Below are 19,793 nucleotides of genomic sequence, written 5' to 3'. Positions count from 1 at the left end.
AAGCCAACTATACACCAATATGTTGTCACTGTCTGGCTCAGCAGATTTTTTTCCAAAGCTGATTAAGCATAATGTCGATCTTACCCAGTGAGCCACGTAGTCCAGCTACTTCACCATCTCCTCTGAACAGTAACTCTCTGGTCGGTAGTTGCCGCAATGGTGAAGCTATCTGCTGTCTGGGTAGATAACAGCGATACTGATCTGTTTTTTTTTTAGACCCACATTAAAGGAAATATTCAGACAACTTTAGGTATTTCTGCGCTGTCCATAGAAATATAAATGGACATACAGGTCGCTATTGGAGCTTTAAGGGAGGATCAGGGAGAGTGAGACGTTCAGAGCGAGAGCTGATAGGGTCAGGTCAGACAATAACAGCTCTATGCCCCTGTGACGATATGGTGACTATGAATTTCACCACTCCACTGCTTTGTACTGTATCTCAAAAAGGACAAAAGGTCTTCAGTAGTGTCCAGCAATATAAAGTATATCTTCAACACAGACACTCTCTATATATTTTCTTCAATCCATCTCTTTACTCTATGTCTGTATGTATGACACCACTAGTCCTGAACAGAGACATTCCTGTCGGTGCTCTTTGGAATAGAATCCGGTCAATTTAGATTCATACAGTGTCTAAAGAAGCATGAGGATTCTAAAGAAGCATTAACGGGGGTTAGGGTTTCAGCAGGCTTTTGGGACGTATGAGTCAGGATGACACAGCTGGTAGCTGGCATGGCTGCTGGGTAGGGTAGAAGGGGCAGACATCGATGTATCTCAGGGTAGAGGGGGCAGGCTCTGGCTCTTGGGGTTATCAGTATTCAACATTAGGGAGCAGCAAACTGAGCAATCTACTATATCAGTCAGTAGACTGGGCAAGAACATAGACTTCAGGCAGCAGAAAGTGAGCTAAAGTGAACTATAGATCGACAAGACTGTGGAAGAGAGATTTGACTAGCTGTCAAGGTGTCAAAAGAAAATATAATGTTGCTGGAGACCTGACCTGAGAGCTGAGGTGACATTGGAGTGTACAATAAACAAGGGTAATTCTAGTCATTCTTGGAGTTGTGTGGTGAATGTGAGCACTTTTTATGTGTGTAAGGAATAAATGACTGTCACTGTTCAGCATGTGGCAGAGCTTACAAACCATTACAGACTACAAATGGAAGCACCGCCGAGAGCTGCCCAGTGACACAAGCCTACCAGACGAGCTAAACTACTTCTATGCTTGCTTCGAGGCAAATAACACTGAAACATGCATGAGAGCACCAGCTGTTCCGAAAGACTGTGTGATCACACTCTCCGCAGCCGATGTAAGACCTTTAAACAAGTCAATATTCACAAGGCCGCAGCGCCAGATGGATTACTAGGACGTGTACTGCGAGCATGCGCTGACCAACTGGCAAGTGTCTTCACTGACATTTTCAACCTCTCCATGTCTGAGTCTGTAATATCAACATGTTTTAAGCAGACCACCGTACTGACTGTGACCAAGAACACTAAGGTAACCTGCCTAAATGACTACCGACCCGTAGCACTCACGTCTGTAGCCATGAAGTGCTTTGAAAGGCTGGTCATGGCTCACATCAACACCATTATCCCAGAAACCCCAGAACCACTCCAATTTGCATACCGGCCCAACAGATACACAGATGATGCAATCTCTATTGCACTTCACACTGCCCTATCCCACCTGGACAAAAGGAACACCTACAGTAGGGCAAAAAAGTATTGAGTCAGCCACCAATTGTGCAAGTTCTCCCACTTAAAAAGATGAGAGAGGCCTGTAATTTTCATCATACTTCAACTATGATAGACGAAATGAGGAAAAAAATCCAGAAAATCACATTGTAGGATTTTTAATGAAATTATTTGCAAATTATGGTGTAAAATATTTTTTCTCATTTTGTCTTAAACACCTCCCTCTGCAATTGGATCCTGGACTTCCTGACGGGCCGCGCCCAGGTGGTAAGGGTAGGTAACAACACATCTGCCATGCTGATCCTCAACACAGGTGCCCCTCAATGGTGCGTGTTCAGTCCCCTCTTGTACTCCCTGTTCACTCATGACTGCACGGCCAGGCACGACTCCAATACCATCATTAAGTTTGCCGATGACACAACAGTGGTAGGCCTGATAACCGACAACGACGAGACAGCCAATAAGGAGGAGGTCAGAGACCTGGCCATGTAGTGCCAGGACAACAACCTCTCCCTCAACTTGATCAAGACTAAGGAGATGATTGTGGACTTCAAGAAAAGAGGACCGAGCACACCCCCATTCTCAACGACGGGGTTTCAGTGGAGCAGGTTGAGAGCTTCAAGTTCCTTGGTGTCCACTTCACCAACAAACTAACATGATCTAAGCACACCATGACAGTCATGAAGAGGGCATGACAAAACCTATTCCCCCTCAGGAGACTGAAAAGATTTGGCATGGGTCCTCAGATCCTCAAAAGGTTCTACAGCTGCACCATCGAGAGCCTCCTGACTGGTTGCATCACTGCCTGGTATTACAACTGCTTAGCCACGGCACTACAGAGTGTAGTACGAACGGCCCAGTACATCACCGGGGCCAAGCTTCCTGCCATCCAGGACCTCTATACCAGGCGGTGTCAGAGGAAGGACCCAAAAATTGTCAGACTCCAACCACCCTAATCATAGAATGTTCTCTCTGCTACCACACGGGAAGCGATACCGGAGCGCCAAGTCTAGGTCCAAGAGGCTTCTAAACAGCTTCTACCCTCAAGCCATAAGACTCCTGAACACCTAATCAAATGGCTACCCAGACTATTTGCATTCCCATTCTCTGTTGTTATCGTGTATGCATAGTCACTTTAATAACTACACCTACATGTACATATTACCTTAACTAACCGGTACCCCCGCATATTGACTCTGTACCAGTGCCCCCCTGTACATTGTCTCGCTATTGTTATTTTATTGCTGATCTTTAATTACTTGTTACTTTTATTTCTTATTTTTATCTGTATTTTTTTAAACTGCATTGTTGGTTAGGGGCTCGTAAGTAAGCATTTCACTATAAGGTCTACAACTGTTGTATTCGGCGCATGTGACTAATACAATTTGATTTGATCTCTGAATATTAATGTGAATGTTTTCTAATCAGAGTTTCTTCTGCTTAAGAGAGACAGCACAATGTGAATGAGAAAAATGCAGTGATGTCTGCTGCGGAAAATGCCACAGTACAGAGACATTTTCCTTGTAAGGGATTTCCTCCTCTTCTTCCGAAGAGGAGAGGCGAGAAGGATCAGAGGACCAATATGCGGCGTGGTAAGTGTCCATGGTTCTTTTAATAAGAAATAGTACACATGAACAACTGAATACAAAAACAATAAACGTGGAATGAACGAAACCCAAAACAGTACCGTGTGGTGGAAAAACACAGATACAGAAACACCCACCCACCAAGGACCAAGCGGCGTGGTAAAAGACAGCGACGACAGCAGCAGCAGCAACAACAGCGGCCAGCATCACAGGACTCCTGGACATGGGAGGAGATATTGAACGGAGAGGGACCCTGGGCACAGGCTGGGGAATATCGCCGCCCCAAAGCAGAGCTGGAGGCAGCGAAAGCTGAGCGGCGGCGATATGAGGAGGCAGCACGGCAGTGCGACAGGTACGAGAGGCAGCCCCCAAAAAATTTTGGGGGGAGGCACACGAGGTGTGGGGCTAAGCCAGGTAGCAGACCTGAGCTCACTCCTCGTGCTTATCATAAGCAGCGCGTTACTGGTCAGGCATCGTGTTATGCGGTTAAGCGCACGGTGTCGCCAGTACGTGCCCATAGCCCGGTGCGCTATAGGGCAGCCCCCCGAGAATGTCATGCGAGTGTGGGCATCCAGCCAGGGCGTATGGTGCCTGCTCAGCGTGTCTTGTCGCCTGTACGCCGTTTCGGGCCAGGGTATCCTGCGCCGGCTCTGCGTGCTGTGTCTCCGGGGCGCTGGGAGGGTGCAGTGCGTCCTATGCCTGCACTCCGCTCGTGCCGGGCAAATGTGGGAGTGGAGCCTAAGGGAGAGGTGCACTAAGTAGGCACTAGATCTCCCGTGCTTACCCACAGCCCGGTTCAACCTGTGCCTGCACTCTGGAGGGCCCGGGCTAGAGTAGTTATCCAGCCTGGGGAAGTGGTGCCACGGCTGCGCACCAGAGCTCCAGTGCTCCCCCACAGCCCGGTCCTTCGGGTGCCTCCTCCTAACACCAAGCCTCCTGAAGGTCTCCCCAGCCTGGTGGGTCCTGTGGCAGCCCCACGCACCAGGCTGTCTCTCTGTCTCCTCCCTACAGGTGTTCCTGTCTGTCCGGCGCTGCCGGAGTCTCCTGCCTGTCCGGCGCTGCCGGAGTCTGAGGTGCCAGAGCCCCTCAGCCCAGAGGCGCCAGAGTCCCTCAGCCCAGAGGCGCCAGAGCTTCCGCCCCTCTGTCCCGAGGTGCCCCTCTGTCCCGAGCTGCCCCTCTGTCCAGTGGGGTCATTTAGAAGGGTTGCCGTGGTTAGGAAGCCACGGAGGCGGACAATGAAGCGGACTAAGACGATGGTGAAGTGGGGTCCACGTCCCGCGCCAGAGCCGCCACCGCGGACAGACGCCCACCCAGACCCTCCCCTATAGGTTAAGGTTTTGCGGCCGGAGTCCTCACCTTTGGGGGGGGGGTACTGTCATGTTCTGACCTTTATTTCCTTTGTTTTGTCATTATTTAGTATGGTCAGGGCTTGAGTTGGGGTGGGCAGTCTATGTTTTTTTTTCTATGATTTGGGGATTTCTATGTTTCGGCCTAGTATGGTTCTCAATCAGAGGCAGGTGTCATTAGTTGTCTCTGATTGAGAATCATACTTAGGTAGCCTGGGTTTCACTGTGTGTTTGTGGGTGTATGTTTCGTGTCTGTGTTTTTCCACACGGTACTGTTTTGGGTTTCGTTCATTCCACGTTTATTGTTTTTGTCTTCAGTTGTTCATGTGTACTATTTCTTATTAAAAGAACCATGCCGCATATTGGTCCTCTGATCCTTCTCGCCTCTCCTCTTCGGAAGAAGAGGAGGAAATCCCTTACATTCCTGTTTCTCAGGATGAACTTTTTCGAAAGCTGAGAAATGTTATGCTTAATAAAAATCAAGAATGATGAGTACAGTATGTTGGTATGTACAGGGTGTGCATATTTGCCCTATTGGTGACAGCCTATAAAGTCTGTAATGAATCTGATATGAGTAAATACCAGGTAATTTGAAGATGGTAAATGTAAATTATTACTAGCCATTACATTAACCTTCATTCTGATCTTGTGTGTGTGTGTGTGTGTGTGTGTGTGTGTGTGTGTGTGTGTGTGTGTGTGTGTGTGTGCAGACACACAGGAGGTCATGATTCACAAAGACAGACAAGGGGGTGTTGGTGGTTGCCATGGCATCCCGAGCTCCATGTCCCTGCACAGACAACACTCCAAACTCCCCCCTAAAGAGATGTTCAACGACATCATGTACATAGGTCAGTAACTTCCCCTCAAAGACGTGCTCACTTATGTTCAATTTATGTGGACAGTTACTCTGCAGACTGCCGTAGTGTAGGTTATAGGTACCATACGTTAAGGGAAATACGTTACCCACATACAGTTGAAGTCGGAAGTTTACATACACCTTAGCCAAATACATTTAAACTCAGTTTTTCACAATTTCTGATACTTAATCCTAGTAAAAAATCCCTGTCTTGAGTCAGTTCACCACCATCAGGATCACCACTTTATTTTAAGAATGTGAAATGTCAGAATAATAGTAGAGAGAATGATTTATTTCAGCTTTTATTTCTTTCATCACATTCCCAGTGGGTCAGAAGTTTACATACACTCAATTAGTATTTGGTAGCATTGCCTTTAAAATGTTTAACTTGGGTCAAATGTTTCGGGTAGCTTTCCACAAGCTTCCCACAATAATTTGGGTGAATTTTGGCCCATTCATCCTGACAGAGCTGGTGTAACTGAGTCAGGTTTTGCGACCAAGCTTTAGCTTCCTGACTTGAGATGTTGCTTCCATATATCCACATCATTTTCCCTCCTCATGATGCCATCTATTTTGTGACGTGCACCAGTCCCTCCTGCAGCAAAGCACCCCCACAACATGATGCTGCCACCCCTTGCTTCACGGCTGGGATGGTGTTCTTCGGCTTGCAAGCCTCCCTCTTTTTCCTCCAAACATAACGATGGTATTCATGGCCAAACAGTTATATTTTTGGTTTTATCCGAGCAGTGGACATTTCTCCAAAAAGTACGATCTTTGTCCCCATGTGCAGTTGCAAAGTCTGGCTTTTTTATGGCCGTTTTGGAGCAGTGGCTTCTTCCTTGCTGAAGGAAGAAGCCCCTGTGGATATAGATACTTTTGTACCTGTTTCCTCCAGCATCTTCACAAGGTCCTTTGCTGTTGTTCTGGGACTGACTTCCACTTTTTGCACCAAAGTACATTCATCCCTAGGAGACGGAACGCGTCTCCTTCCTGAGCAGTATGACCGATGCGTGGTCCCATAGTGTTTATACTTGCAAACTTTTGTTTGTAAAGATGAACGTGTTACCTTCAGGCTTTTGGAAATTGCTCCCAAGGATGAACCAGACTTGTGGAGGTCTACAATTTTTTTCTGAGGTCTTGGCTGATTTCTTTTGATTTTCCCATGATGTCAAGCAAAGAGGCACTGAGTTTGAAGGTAGGCCTTGAAACACATCCACAGGTACACACACCTCCAATTGACTCAAATTATGTCAATTAGCCTATCAGAAGCTTCTAAAGCCATGTCATCATTTTATGGAACTTTCCAAGCTGTTTAAAGGCACAGTGAACTTAGTGTATGTAACTTCTGACCCACTGGAATTGTGATACAGTGAATTATAAGTGAAATAATCTGTCTGTAAACAACTGTTGGAAAAATGACTTGTGTCATGCACAAAGTACATGTCCTAACTGACTTGCCAAAACTATAGTTTGTTAACAGGAAATGTGTGGAGTGGTGGAAAAACGAGTTTTAATGACTCCAACCTAAGTGTATGTAAACTTCCGACTTCAACTGTATTAAGGAAAATGCCATTGCATAACTCCAAAGGAAAGGTTGGATGCCAAATGTTATATGCAAGTATGTTTGTGTTTATGGCATGTCATGACAATTTGGATAAATGTGAAATCCTGTAGATTAGAATAAAGGTGCTCTTTGGTTTAAGGTTTAATTGGACATTAAAAATAACAAGGCACCAAGAATCTTCATACGATTAAAATGCATTTATTGTGGTAGCTTGATCAGTGCAACAACATCTTTAAACCTCTGATGCATTGTAAAAAATGTGATATGTTCTTGCAATGCCATGGGTATGCAGATTGCGTCTGGCATTGGTTGATGTGAGTAAAAGTCATAGCCATCTTTAGATTCAGTTTGACACTTGGTGGATATGATCACGGGGGCTGGCGGAAATATATTGAATTCAATAAATGTAAAGGAAGAACAAACTGCATCATATCTATCAACATATTTCTGAACTTCAGTCTGCAATACTTTTTGGGGTAAGCACTGCAAATTGAACAGCATTATCTTTGTACTTTTAGTGCGGGGCCTCACTGGATGTGTTCACTTGACATGGAGGAATGACACACTCTGTACCTCTTCTTTACAGTCACACGTCATACAGTAGTCAGGCAGCTGAGCTGGAAGATAGGACCAGGGCATTAAGCGCTAAGTGTTCAGGCCTGAAAGTGAGAGGGCGACACATCATAAATTATCCCTACTCTCTGGCATTAAGGACTGGTATTTTTGGAGAGGACGGATCATATTAATTGTCTGAATAAGGAACTGTCGCGTATGGGTGTGAATGATGAACTAAAATAAACTCTGCAGTATTTTTGAGAATGCAAAGATTTTTTTATTCGTGCTTTAGATATCCTAGGCTGAACAGTTAGGTAGCAGTAAGTGAGTGAGCCTTACATGTGAGTAGTCCTGATAATAGTGGGATTGAAAATAGACAAAAAGATAGACAGTACTTGTTAAAGAACCTCAAAGAAACAGAGGAGCAATCATAAGGAAATCATTACAATTCTAATTATGAGTCTCAATAGTACCAGGTAAATACAGGCCTGTCAATAAAGTAACAAACTCCTCAACTGGTTTCACTCACAAATGCATCTCTCCTTGTATCTCCTGTCAGTGGGCGGCTGGACCCAGGAGGACCCCTCCTGCCCAGTGGAACAGTTCTACCCCCTGGAGAATGAGTGGAAGAACATGGCCTCCATGACCAATCACCGTGGTAACGTGGCCGTGTGCGGCCTGTATGGGAAGATCTACACAGTGGGCGGGTCTGATGGCGTCACCTACAAAAGCAATGTGGACAGGTAAAGGCGTTTTAAGATGGCTGCCCATAGAACTGTTGGTAATGCTTTACTTGTATATCCTATTTCAGCAGGTAGGCTACCGTTTGTGTGGAGAGCGCCCGTCACATTGAACATTCTACTCCATTGTCATTCCTTCATTATTGTGCCAAAACAATTTGCTAATGTTTGCTCATGTTGCTAATGATTTCAAGCACACATTCTTAATGCTAGACATATCCTACATTGGTAATATACAAGATCACATGCAAGAATAAATGATAACGTTTATTAAAGTTTAAAAGCATCTGCTGACCTGTACTCACCACCGCAGATTGTTGATTTGAAGAGCGCTCACATAGTTATCCAGCAGGTGCACACGCTCAGTAATTAGAACATTACCTATGTTGAGGAATGTTTTTCCATGCCTTTATTCAAATAAATATAAATGTATGTCACAGGTTTGACTCATATTTATATGTGTAAATGTGTGTGTAAATATATATTTCAAAATATTAGAAATTGGCCAAAAATATATTTTTATTTGCACATGTATTTTCAGTGCATTGATATGATCACTGATAACTATTGAGAGGTAATCTAGCAGGGGGATGGTCCCCCAGGGGGTCTGGAGGTTTGGGCTGAGTGGCTGGGTAGTCAGAGAGGAATCCCCAGGATTGGGCTGTTATTTTGATGGGTCCATGATAGATGTGGGGACAGGTTGTCAGCCTCTTAATAATCAGCAACCTGCAGCCCTGCGCTGAGTGCTGACACTGGGGAGGGAGGCCTCTGCATGGTGGGGTAAAGGGGGTGAGGTGTGGGGATGGGGATGGCATTATGTCTCCTGGAAACATCCAGCACTTTTACATTTCTACAGTATCACCCGCTTTCACAATCTTTTTAGTCTTAGACCAGGGTGACTTCTCCTCAAATCCCCCTCTCTCTACACCTGGCCCTGCATCTTAGTTATCTTGGCGAGGGAGTGCATGACTGCACACTTCAGGAGAAAAGGAAGATAATTGGGATACTATTCTGCAGACTAGCACTCCCCCTCTCTGCTTCACAATCTTCCACCTCCTAGAAGCTAGAGACAATCCCTTGTGGGCAGTGTTCCCTCCGAGCTCAACCTTTTCTTATCGGTCTGGGCGGTTACTCCCATATGTCTGCTTGAAGGCAGAGCAGAGAAAGCAGACAGCAGCAGAGAGCAGTAAAGAGTAGCATTCAAGCCCTGGGCTCTGGCTCTCAGGGATCTCATCATTTGATTGCGCCTCATGCTGGGTTTCCCATCATTTTTTAAATAATATTTTTTTGTGATTTAGCAGACACTCTTATCCAGAGGGATTTACAGTTGTGAGTGCATGCATTTTTTAAACTTTTTTCCCATTTGAGCCCTGCAGGAGGGAAAAGATGTGTCTCTGGCGTCAATCTGTGCTACTTCCGAACAATTAACTGATTGCATGCTCAAACTAATCCACTCTGTCACTCAACACAATTTTGGTTTCCAACTAAGGGTTTACTCTAACACTTCTGCAGAAGAGCTATAATTTATGACACATCATTGACAGTTTATTTTGCTCCTCATACCTAAGTTAGTGTTTTGGGGATTTCTCTTTACTATCCCTAAACAGCGTGTTTCAGTCTTTTTGTATCACATTGATCAAGATGTTGATAACTAATTATTAACAGCTAACTTTGTTCACCAGATAGGTCTTTCCCAGCTTTATCTAAAACATAAGGCTAACCCCCCCCCCCCCCCTTCTCTCTCCCTTCCCTACATCTGCAGGTACGACCCACAAACTAATATCTGGAGTAACGACGTGACCCCACTGAGCAGCCCCCGCAGCGGAGTGTGTCTGGTGGAGATGGATGGATACCTGTACGCCCTTGGAGGGTATGACGGCATGGTCTGCACCAACACTGTTGAGAGGTATGGCCATATTATCATCAGTTGTTGCATGATGGTTGCAAGACAGACAAATAATAACAAAGGCCAGGGCCATGTCTAAATACTCTTTAGGTACTTCCTGTTTTCTGTGATTTGCCTGAATACGGACAGAGGAAAGGGAGAATTGAACGATGTATTTAAACATAGTTTCTGTGTCTCCATCTAATTAATGTTCATATGAATCTTACTTTTGTTCTGGATACATAATGCTTGTATATTGTTCATATTCCACCAGATATAATCCCAAAATGAACAGCTGGACGAAGCAGGCTCCGATGCTGAGCCGGCGTTGTGGGGCAGCTGCTGCTGTGATGGAGGGTCAGCTGTACGTGATTGGAGGCAGCGATGGAGACGTACCCATGAACACAGGTACAGTATAAATAAAACAATAAGATTACAGATAGGCATACCCTACTCAATGTACAACATTAGGACTAGGGTTGCAAAAGCCTGGTACCTTTTCCTACATGACAGGTGTTTCCAGAAAACCAGATTGGAAGATTCCTGGAATCAGGAGGGAAGCAACAAATGTCGAATCCATCAACCAGAAAACCTGGGAATTTTGGGAAAGTTTCCAGAATTTTGGAACTCTAATTAGGACAGACTGTGTGGTTGACATGTGTCTGTGCTTCAGGTGCCTTTCGACGTCTGATCTCTGGACGCATCACAGGAAGGGTCCAGAGTTTGCCTTGGTGTAGTCAGAATAAACTCCTGGTCCTACTTACAGTATACGTCCTAAGGTCTCTACATTTTAAGGTTGTAGATGTTTGTTTCTATTTGATTCTATCCAGAGGAATTAATTTACTTTGAACTACTCTTCAAAATGTAGCAGAGTTTTGGTCATGCATAACAACGTGACATTTTATCTGGTACCATCACACACACACACACACACACACACACACACACACACACACACACACACACACACACACACACACACACACACACACACACACACACACACACACACACACACACACACACACACACACACACACACACACACACACACACACACAGACACACACACACACACACAAGCACATACTTGGACCCTCTGAGTCTGCCAGAAATACACATGGGAGGGTTATGTTGTGCTGCCACTTGTCAGTGCTCATTTCTGTCTGTGAAAATTCCCATAAGCATTTCAGCTTTCATAAAACCCAGACTCTAGGGGTTTTGCTAGAAAGAGCATATACGGCTAGCACATTTGGTTCCTTGGAAGTTTTGGGGACGTATGTTTTTTGTTTCACATTGGTTGTGGGATCTAAGCCATGCGTTTCCTGACTGGTAAAATGGAATGTTTTTTAAAAGTTCTGAAAACATAAGTGAAATTATGGAACTTTCATTTTTAGGTTGCAGGAAGGTTCTGAGAATGTTTTACACTGGTTTCCTGAAAGTTTTCCTGGGAGGTTTTATTAACGCTCTGAAAACAATAATTATAGGTTATTTGATGGTAATTAAATAACATTCTGAGAACATTTTCTAAATGTTGTGAAAGTTTTGCTATGGTTATTATTAATCATTTTCTTAAAGGCCCAGTGTAGTCAGAAACATGATTTTCCTGTGTTTTATATATATTTCCATTTATGAGGTTGGAATAATAATGTGCAATTGTGACATTTATTATAATGCCCTTTTAGTGTAAGAGACGTTTGAAAAGATTGCCTGAAATCTCTACCTGTTTGTTGGGATGGATTTTTGGCCTGCCTGGTGACATTACCATGCGGTAAATTAGTTAATAGACCAATAAGAAGGCCTCCCAAGTGGTGCAGTGGTCAAAAGCACTGTATTGCAGTGTTGCGGCAACAGTACAGCTGTGTCACAACCAGCCGTGACCGGGAGTCCCACAGGCCGGGCACAATTGGCACAGTGTTGTCCCGGTTCGGAGAGGGTTTGGCCGGGGGGGCTTTACTTGGCTCATCACGCTCTAGCGACTCCTTGTGGCGGGCCGGGCGCCTGCAGGCTGACTTTGGTCGTCAGGAACAGTCCTCTGACACATTGGTGCAGCTGGCTTCCGGGTTAAGTTTTCGGAGGACGCATTACTAGTCCTTCGCCTCTCCCGAGCCCGTTGGGGAGTTTCAGTGATGAGACAAGATCGTAATCACGAAATTGGAGAGAAGAAGGGGGTAAAAATTACAACGAACTAAAAAGAAAAAGAGTTTACAAACCTCTCTGCCAATAACTGCTACTCTGACCACTCCTAGACAGTCCTAGTAAAATTATTGTTTGAGAAATTGCTCTTTGCTAAAAAGCTATTTTTGTTTCTTTTTGACAATTTTTATTGAAAACAATCACAGTAAGGTACTTAAATGTTACCCAGAAATAATTTGATATTGAGATAAAAACGTATGCATTGGACCTTTTACACTAAGAACGAAATGTAAAGGTTATTTCACTGAATGTTTCAATTAAAAAATTAACAACACTGCTAGCTTATTTTGGGTTAAATGTTTTGAATTCCAAGCACAGATACAGTAGGACATGTGGAAATACATTTGCTTAGGCGTTATTCATTGAAACAGTTTTTTAAATTGCGATACAGCGTCAATGAGATTCAAACCTATGATCCTCTGTTCTCTATCCCTGGAATTAGTCCACTAGCCATGGTTTCCCAAAGCCATTTAGTGGGCGTGGCCAACACACCTGAACACACTTAACAAGATAGAGGATAAAGAGTTTTGTTGATGCTGAGATCTGAATGTATAGTTGAAGTCGGAAGTTGACATACACTTGGAGTCATTAAAACTATTTTTTCAACCACTCCACAAATGTCTTGTTAACAAACTATAGTTTTGGCAAGTCGGTTAGGACATCTACTTGTGCATGACACAAGTAACTTTTCCAACAATTGTTTACAGACAAATGATTTCACTTACATTTCACTGTGTCACAATTCCAGTGGGTCAGAAGTTTACATACAGTAAGTTGACTGTGCCTTTAAACAGCTTGGAAAGTTCCAGAAAACGTCATCATGGGTTTAGAAGTTTCTGATAGGCTAATTGACATCTGGTCTGATGAAATAAAAATAGAAGTGTTTTGCCATAATGACCATCGTTATGTTTGGAGGAAATAGGGGGAGGCTTGCAAGCCAAAGAACACCATCCCAACCGTGAAGCAAGGGGGTGGCAGCATCATGTTGTGGGGGTGCTTTGCTGCAGGAGGACTGGTGCACTTCACAAAATAGATGGCATCATGAGGGAGGAAAATTACGTGGATATGTTGAAGCAACATCTCAAGACATCAGTTAGGAAGTTAATGCTTGGTCGCAAATGGATCTCCCAAATGGACAATGACCCCAAGCATACTTCCAAAGTTGTGGCAAAATGGCTTAAGGACAACAAAGTCAAGGTATCGGAGTGGCCATCACAAAGCCCTGACCTCAATCATATAGAAAATGTGTGGGCAGAACTGAAAAAGCGTGTGCGAGCAAGGAGGCCTACAAACCTGACTCAGTTACACCAGCTCTGTCAGGAGGAATGGGCCAAATTTCCCCCAACTTATTGTGGGAAGCTTGTGGAAGGATACCTGACATGTTTGACCCAAGTTAAACAATTTAAAGGCAATGCTACTAAATACTAATTGAGTGTAAGTAAACTTCTGACCCACTGGGAATGTGATGAAAGAAATAAAAGCTGAAATAAATCATTATCTCTACTATTATTCTAACATTTCACATTCTTAAAATAAAGTGGTGATCCTAACTGACCTAAGACAGAGAATTTTTACTAGGATTAAATGGCAGGAATTGTGAAACACTTGAGTTTAAATGTATCTGGCTTAGGTGTATGTAATCTTCCGATTTCAACTGTATATGATTCTAAATAACATTCTTAACATTTGAACATTACTAAAGTTTTCTTGTGGTTTTCATGGAAAGTTTTCTTCATGTTCTGAGAACGGAATTTAGAGCTAATTGATGAACAGACATGAAAGATAACCAAACTTTCTCTGAACGCTCTGAGAACATTGCTTAAGTCACAATTTTTGAGATCCCAGAATGTGGTAAAAATAAGACATTAAATAGAATCACATCCATGTGAACTTGTGTGAAATGACAAAGGGGTGTAATGGGTTCGCACTCAAAAAGATTTTGCGTAAAGCTTACTACATTATTCTGTTTTTTATTATTTTCACTGCATTGGGGATAGCGTACACAGACATTTCAGCTTCACAGCCTTCTTCATTTATTTTAATTCAAAACTGAATTTGTAAAGAACAACAGATGAGCAGCAGGTGCTTCTAATCGGGGTTGCCACTTATCTCCCAATCAGGGATGTGACTTTTCTGGTCTACCTGTATACTTCTTTGTCACAAAGAAATACAGAATTATAGGGTATGGGAGCAGGGACAAAAGGCAACTCACAAATTAATCGCCCCAGGTTACCCTTCACCTAAATACATCATATCAATTAATGATATAGCCCACAACAAAAGATATCAGGCAAAGCTGTTCATATGTGGGGCCAACTCATAAATGACATACAAAATCTGATATGGACATTATTCTTGTTTAACAGTCTAATTGTGGTTTACAGGAAGGAGGTGAAATCTAATTATTTGTTTAAACTGTGTGGAGATACAGAATTTAATTGATTTAGCCACATGGCTTCTCTTTTGAGTAACTTGTTGTCATAGTCCATGAGGTCGATGGAAATAGTCTGTAGAGCTCCAAGACATGATTATGTCATGGCACAGATCTGGGGAAGGGTACCAAAACATTTCTGCAGCATTGAAGGTCCCCAAGAACACAGTGGCCTCCATCATTCTTAAATGGAAAAAGTTTGGAACCACCAAGATGCTTTCTAGAGCTGGCTTCCCAGCCAAACTGAGTAATCGGAGGAGAAGGGCCTTGGTCAGGGAGGTGACCCAGAACCCAATGGTCACTCAGACAGAGATCCAGAGTTCCTCTGTGGAGATGGGAGAACCTTCCAGGAGGACAATCATCTCTACAGAACTCCACCAATCAGGCCTTCATGGTAGAGTGGCCAGACAGAAGCCACTCCTCAGTAAAAGGCACATGACAGCCCGCTTGGAGTTTGCCAAAAGGCACCTAAAGGACTCTCAGACCATGAGAAACAAGATTCTCTGGTCTGATGAAACCAAGATTGAACTCTTTGGCCTGATTGCCAAGCGTCATGTCTGGAGGAAACCTGGCACCATCCCTAAGGTGAAGCATGATGGTGGCAGCATCATGCTGTGGGGACGTTTTTCAGCGGCAGGGACTGGGAGACTAGTCAGGATTGAGGGAAAGATGAACGGAGCAAAGTACAGAAAGATCCTTGAGGAAAATCTGCTCCAAAGAGCTCAGGACCTCAGACTGGGGTGAAGGTTCACCTTCCAACTGGACAACGACACTAAGCACACAGCCAAAACAACGCAGGAGTGGCTTCGGGACAAGTTTCTGAATGTCCTTGAAAGGCCCAGCCAGAACCCGGACTTGAACTGATCGATCATCTCTGGAGAGACCTGAAAATAGCTGTGCAGTGACACTCCCCATCCAACCTGACAGAGATTGAGAAGATGTGCAGAATAGTATGGGAGAAACTCTCCAAATACAGGTGTGCCAAGCTTGTAGCGTCATACCCAAGATGACTCGAGGCTGTAATCGCTGTCAAAGGCGCTTCAACAAAGTACTGAGTAAAGGGTCTGAATATTTATGTAAATGTGATATTTCAGTTTTTTATTTGTAATGAATTTGCAAATATTTCTAAAAACCTGTTTTTGCATTTTCATTACAGGGTATTTGTCACGTTCTGACCATAGTTCTTGTGTGTTTTCCTTGTTTTAGTGTTGGTCAGGACGTGAGCTGGGTGGGCATTCTATGTTGTGTCTGGTTTGTCTATTTCTATGTTTGGCCTGATATGGTTCTCAATCAGAGGCAGGTGTTAGTCATTGTCTCTGATTGGGAACCATATTTAGGTAGCCTGTTTTGTGTTGGGATTTGTGGGTGGTTGTTTCCTGTCTTTGTGTTTTCTGCACCAGTTAGGACTGTTTTGGTTTTCACGTTTATTGTTTTGTAGTTAGTTCATGTTAAGTGTCTCTTATTAAAGAACCATGAACTATAACCATGCTGCGTTTTGGTCCGCCTCTCCTTCCCAGGAAGAAAGCCGTTACGGTATTGTGTGTAGATTGATGAGGGGGATTATTTTTTAAATCTATTTCAGAATAAAGCTTCAACAAAACCAAATGTGGATCTGAATACTTTCCAAAAGCACTGTATATAGAGGGTCCAATATTTAACATAATGTTTTGTCCACCATTTATTTTGTAGTCCTTTATCGAGGACTTTGTTTACTTCAGTTTTTTAGTTGGAGGTAAGATTGAAAATGTATTTATTGTAGAAAAAATATCATCCAACATGCTATAATTTTTTATATACATGTTATTAGAACTCACCATCCAACTTGTGTGGAATGTTCTGTGGAGGTACTGACATTTAAATAGAAGGATGAGGACACCTGTAGGAAACATGTTGAAGTACTGACATTCCCACAGAAGAACGTTGTTTCTTAGCTTCTCGTAACAATCTGAGAACATGACTTTAAATAGAACCATGATGGAACCTGTAGGAAATGTTATAGTGAAGTACTAACATTTCCACAGAAGAACGTTGTTTCTTAATGTTCTCAATTTTTTTTAGAACATTAACAATGTCAAACCATTTGGAGAACGTTCCTAGAACATTAATAAAAATTGAATTAAATGTAACAATGTTTGAACTTTTAGGAAACATTTTGTTCAAGTAATTCCTTAAATGTGCTGAGAATGTTCCTAAGCCAACCAACTATCCTGCACCATTCTCAGAAAGTTGTGGGAAGGTTGTATGCAAAATAACCATAGGACAACAACACTCTCACCAAGCTCTAAGAAACATATGGTTCTCAGAACGTTATAAGCTAGCTGGGCAAGAATCTGACAACAAAGGTTACAGTTACTGTGGGAAAACCAGTAAGAATCCAGTAAGAGTCCAATAACCTGTTTAATTCTATTTCAGTGAGATTTAGTCCACTAACCAGAAACAGATGAAGAAAACAACAATAATTGAATTGTGATGTTGTGAGAGTGTCATTGGTGCTGTCTCTGTATTATCCCCTAAAAGACATCATCCATGACCACGTGTCTTTTTTAAGGTCTGTATGTATTTTGTGGGCTGTATCTGTTTATGACTTGTATATGTCTGTGTTCTGTGATCCCCAGTGGAGCGTTTTAATCCCTTGGACGGGATATGGTATGTGTGCCCCCCCATGTTGACCGCTAGAGAGAACGCTGGCTGCTGTGTGTACCTGGGACGTCTGTTTGTGACCGGAGGACGGGATGACCTCAACCTGGAACTCAGCGCGGCAGAGAAGTTTGATCCAGACGCTCTGAGATGGACCCCCGTCAAACACATGAGGTGCAAGAGGAACAACGTAAGTGATTGGTCACACACACCCTTTTTGGCCACCCTCTTGGTTATTGGACGACTTCCCACATCAACAGTTCCCAGATCTCCCAAGATGCCCATTATTGTCTCTTAGCACACATCCTTTCTAAGATACAATAATTACACACTTGTCAGATTTGGTTAATGTTGATGTCTGTAAGTGGGAAATTGTCTCATTGTTTATGATGATATCATCTTGCTGAGTCAACTTTTCACATTAGCTCTCGTGGCTCACTGGTGCTCCTATCCGGTCTGTCCTTTTCAGGTGTCCCTGATGGTGTTCAACGGGTCGTTGTTGGCTGTAGGAGGCTCTGATGGCGTTACCAATCTGAAAACAATAGAAGTATACAACCACGAGTCAAACACATGGAGGTACAGTATGTACCGTAATAGGTGCAGTGGGAACAATCAGTTGTATCTAGTCGATCAAGGAATACACTTTACTTTGTGGGAAGAGAAAGACCAGCAACTACTGTAGTTGTGCACTGCAGCTGCTTTTTAAGACTGTTCTATTTGCATACTTTCTGCGGCTCTGGCTGATCATCAGCCAAGTTCTAATGAAAGAGGAGACTCTTATACATATTTTATGCAGTTAGACTGGGAGTATATTTCTTTGGCTATTTTCTTCCGATAATAATATAAGTCCTTCTCCCTGCTTTGTTTTCAGACACTTTGGGAGCATGAAGACCAAGCATCCAGGAGGCCATGTTGCCATGTTGAACACAAAACATGGTTACAGCCTGTAACTGGATATGGCGTTGATGGACAATAACTTATGGATTCATCATATGTATTATGATATTATTTATTTATGATATTATTTATTTATTTGACTATGTAACATAGAACAATTACAGGGGAAGCTGTATGGAATTTCTGCAACGACAACTGTTAGACTCCTGTAAATAGTGTTGTGCTTCTTCAATAGAAATGGTTTATTGATGAGTGTATGCTGAAGGGAAAGGCAAGGATGGGAACATTGAAGGATGATTGAGAAAAGTCATTTAGAATGTGTATGGCTGTGTCCCAAACGACACCTTACCCAGCTAGCACATTTGGTTCCTTGGAAGTTGTGGGAATGTAGGTTTTTGGTTTTACATTGGTCGTGGGAATGAAGCCATACTTTTCCTGACAGGTAAAACTGAAAGCTTTTCTAAAGTTCTGAGAACAGAAGTAAAAATGTTGCCTGTTCTGGGAACATTTATTTTTTTGTTTGCAGGGAGAGAATGTTTTACTCTGGTTCCATGAATGTTTTTCTGGGAGGTTTTATTAATGCTCTGAGAACAGAAATTATAGGTTATTTGGAGATTTTTGAATAACTTCCTTAAAACTTTCAATTAATGTTTCAATAAAACTTAATAAAACTGCTAGCTTATTTTGGTCAACTGCATTCAGGGAGAAAGATATCTGTGTAAAAAAAATAAGTTTTAAAGGAAGATAAGTGAGTGATGGCTGAATAGTTGGCATGGGAAAGTTCTGAGTGGTTGAGAGGCTTTGAAAGTAATAACGCTGGAATCATCAAGCAGTTCCCACTAAGCATTGACAAAATATCCAGCATTTGAAGTAATGTTGCTGTTTTCTCAAGTGTTGTACCATTCATTCAGTTCAGTCTCAGTGTCTTCTTTTTCACAGCATAGGGTGTCAGGTAAAAACACGCTTTGGTGATGAAACTTTACTTCCTTACAGTATGTTATAAAATACATTTTACCAAGACAAATATGATTTAATGTTCTGAATTGTCCAGTGGGGTCTTTCTCTAACATTTAATTGACAGCATATCCAACAAGTCGGAGTTTGTAACCTAATGCGTCTGATATTAACAATAGGGTCCATCTAAGATGTCATCTCTCAGAGCAGTCAACCCTCAGGGTCTCGATGCTGTCACCTACTGATATGTAATCTCTCAGTGCAGTGCATCTATCAGAAAAAGAGTGGGGGTTCGAAAGCTGTGGGTGTTTAGAAAGAAACCATATTAGGAGAAATGGGGGTTTCAAAAGGAACCATATAAGGAGAAGTGGTATTTCGAAAAGAACCATATAAGGAGAAGTGGGAATTCGAAAAGAACCATATAAGGAGAAGTGGGAATTTCAAAAGG

General features: G+C 42.9%; 1 protein-coding gene across 2 annotated transcripts in view; it reads left to right on the top strand.

Moving 5' to 3' along the window:
- Window positions 1-19,415, top strand: part of LOC110525998 (uncharacterized) — a 43,226-nt gene extending 23,811 nt beyond the window's left edge. For both annotated transcript variants that reach the window (XM_090239342.1, XM_021606569.3), the window contains exons 2-8: window positions 5,341-5,478; window positions 8,165-8,348; window positions 10,108-10,251; window positions 10,505-10,638; window positions 17,473-17,684; window positions 17,964-18,070; window positions 18,366-19,415. In XM_090239342.1, coding sequence (XP_090095468.1) covers window positions 5,341-5,478; window positions 8,165-8,348; window positions 10,108-10,251; window positions 10,505-10,638; window positions 17,473-17,684; window positions 17,964-18,070; window positions 18,366-18,444 — 998 coding nt within the window. In that variant the 3' untranslated portion in view covers window positions 18,445-19,415. The remainder of the gene's footprint in view (window positions 1-5,340; window positions 5,479-8,164; window positions 8,349-10,107; window positions 10,252-10,504; window positions 10,639-17,472; window positions 17,685-17,963; window positions 18,071-18,365) is intronic.
- The last annotated feature ends 378 nt before the right edge of the window (window positions 19,416-19,793 follow it).

The sequence above is a fragment of the Oncorhynchus mykiss genome, chromosome 6 (assembly GCF_057628025.1).
Source record: "Oncorhynchus mykiss isolate SJ-2025 chromosome 6, ASM5762802v1, whole genome shotgun sequence".
NCBI lineage: Eukaryota > Metazoa > Chordata > Actinopteri > Salmoniformes > Salmonidae > Oncorhynchus > Oncorhynchus mykiss.
The sequence above is the reverse complement of the archived record's forward strand: the minus strand, read 5'-3'. Positions and strand labels throughout refer to the sequence as shown.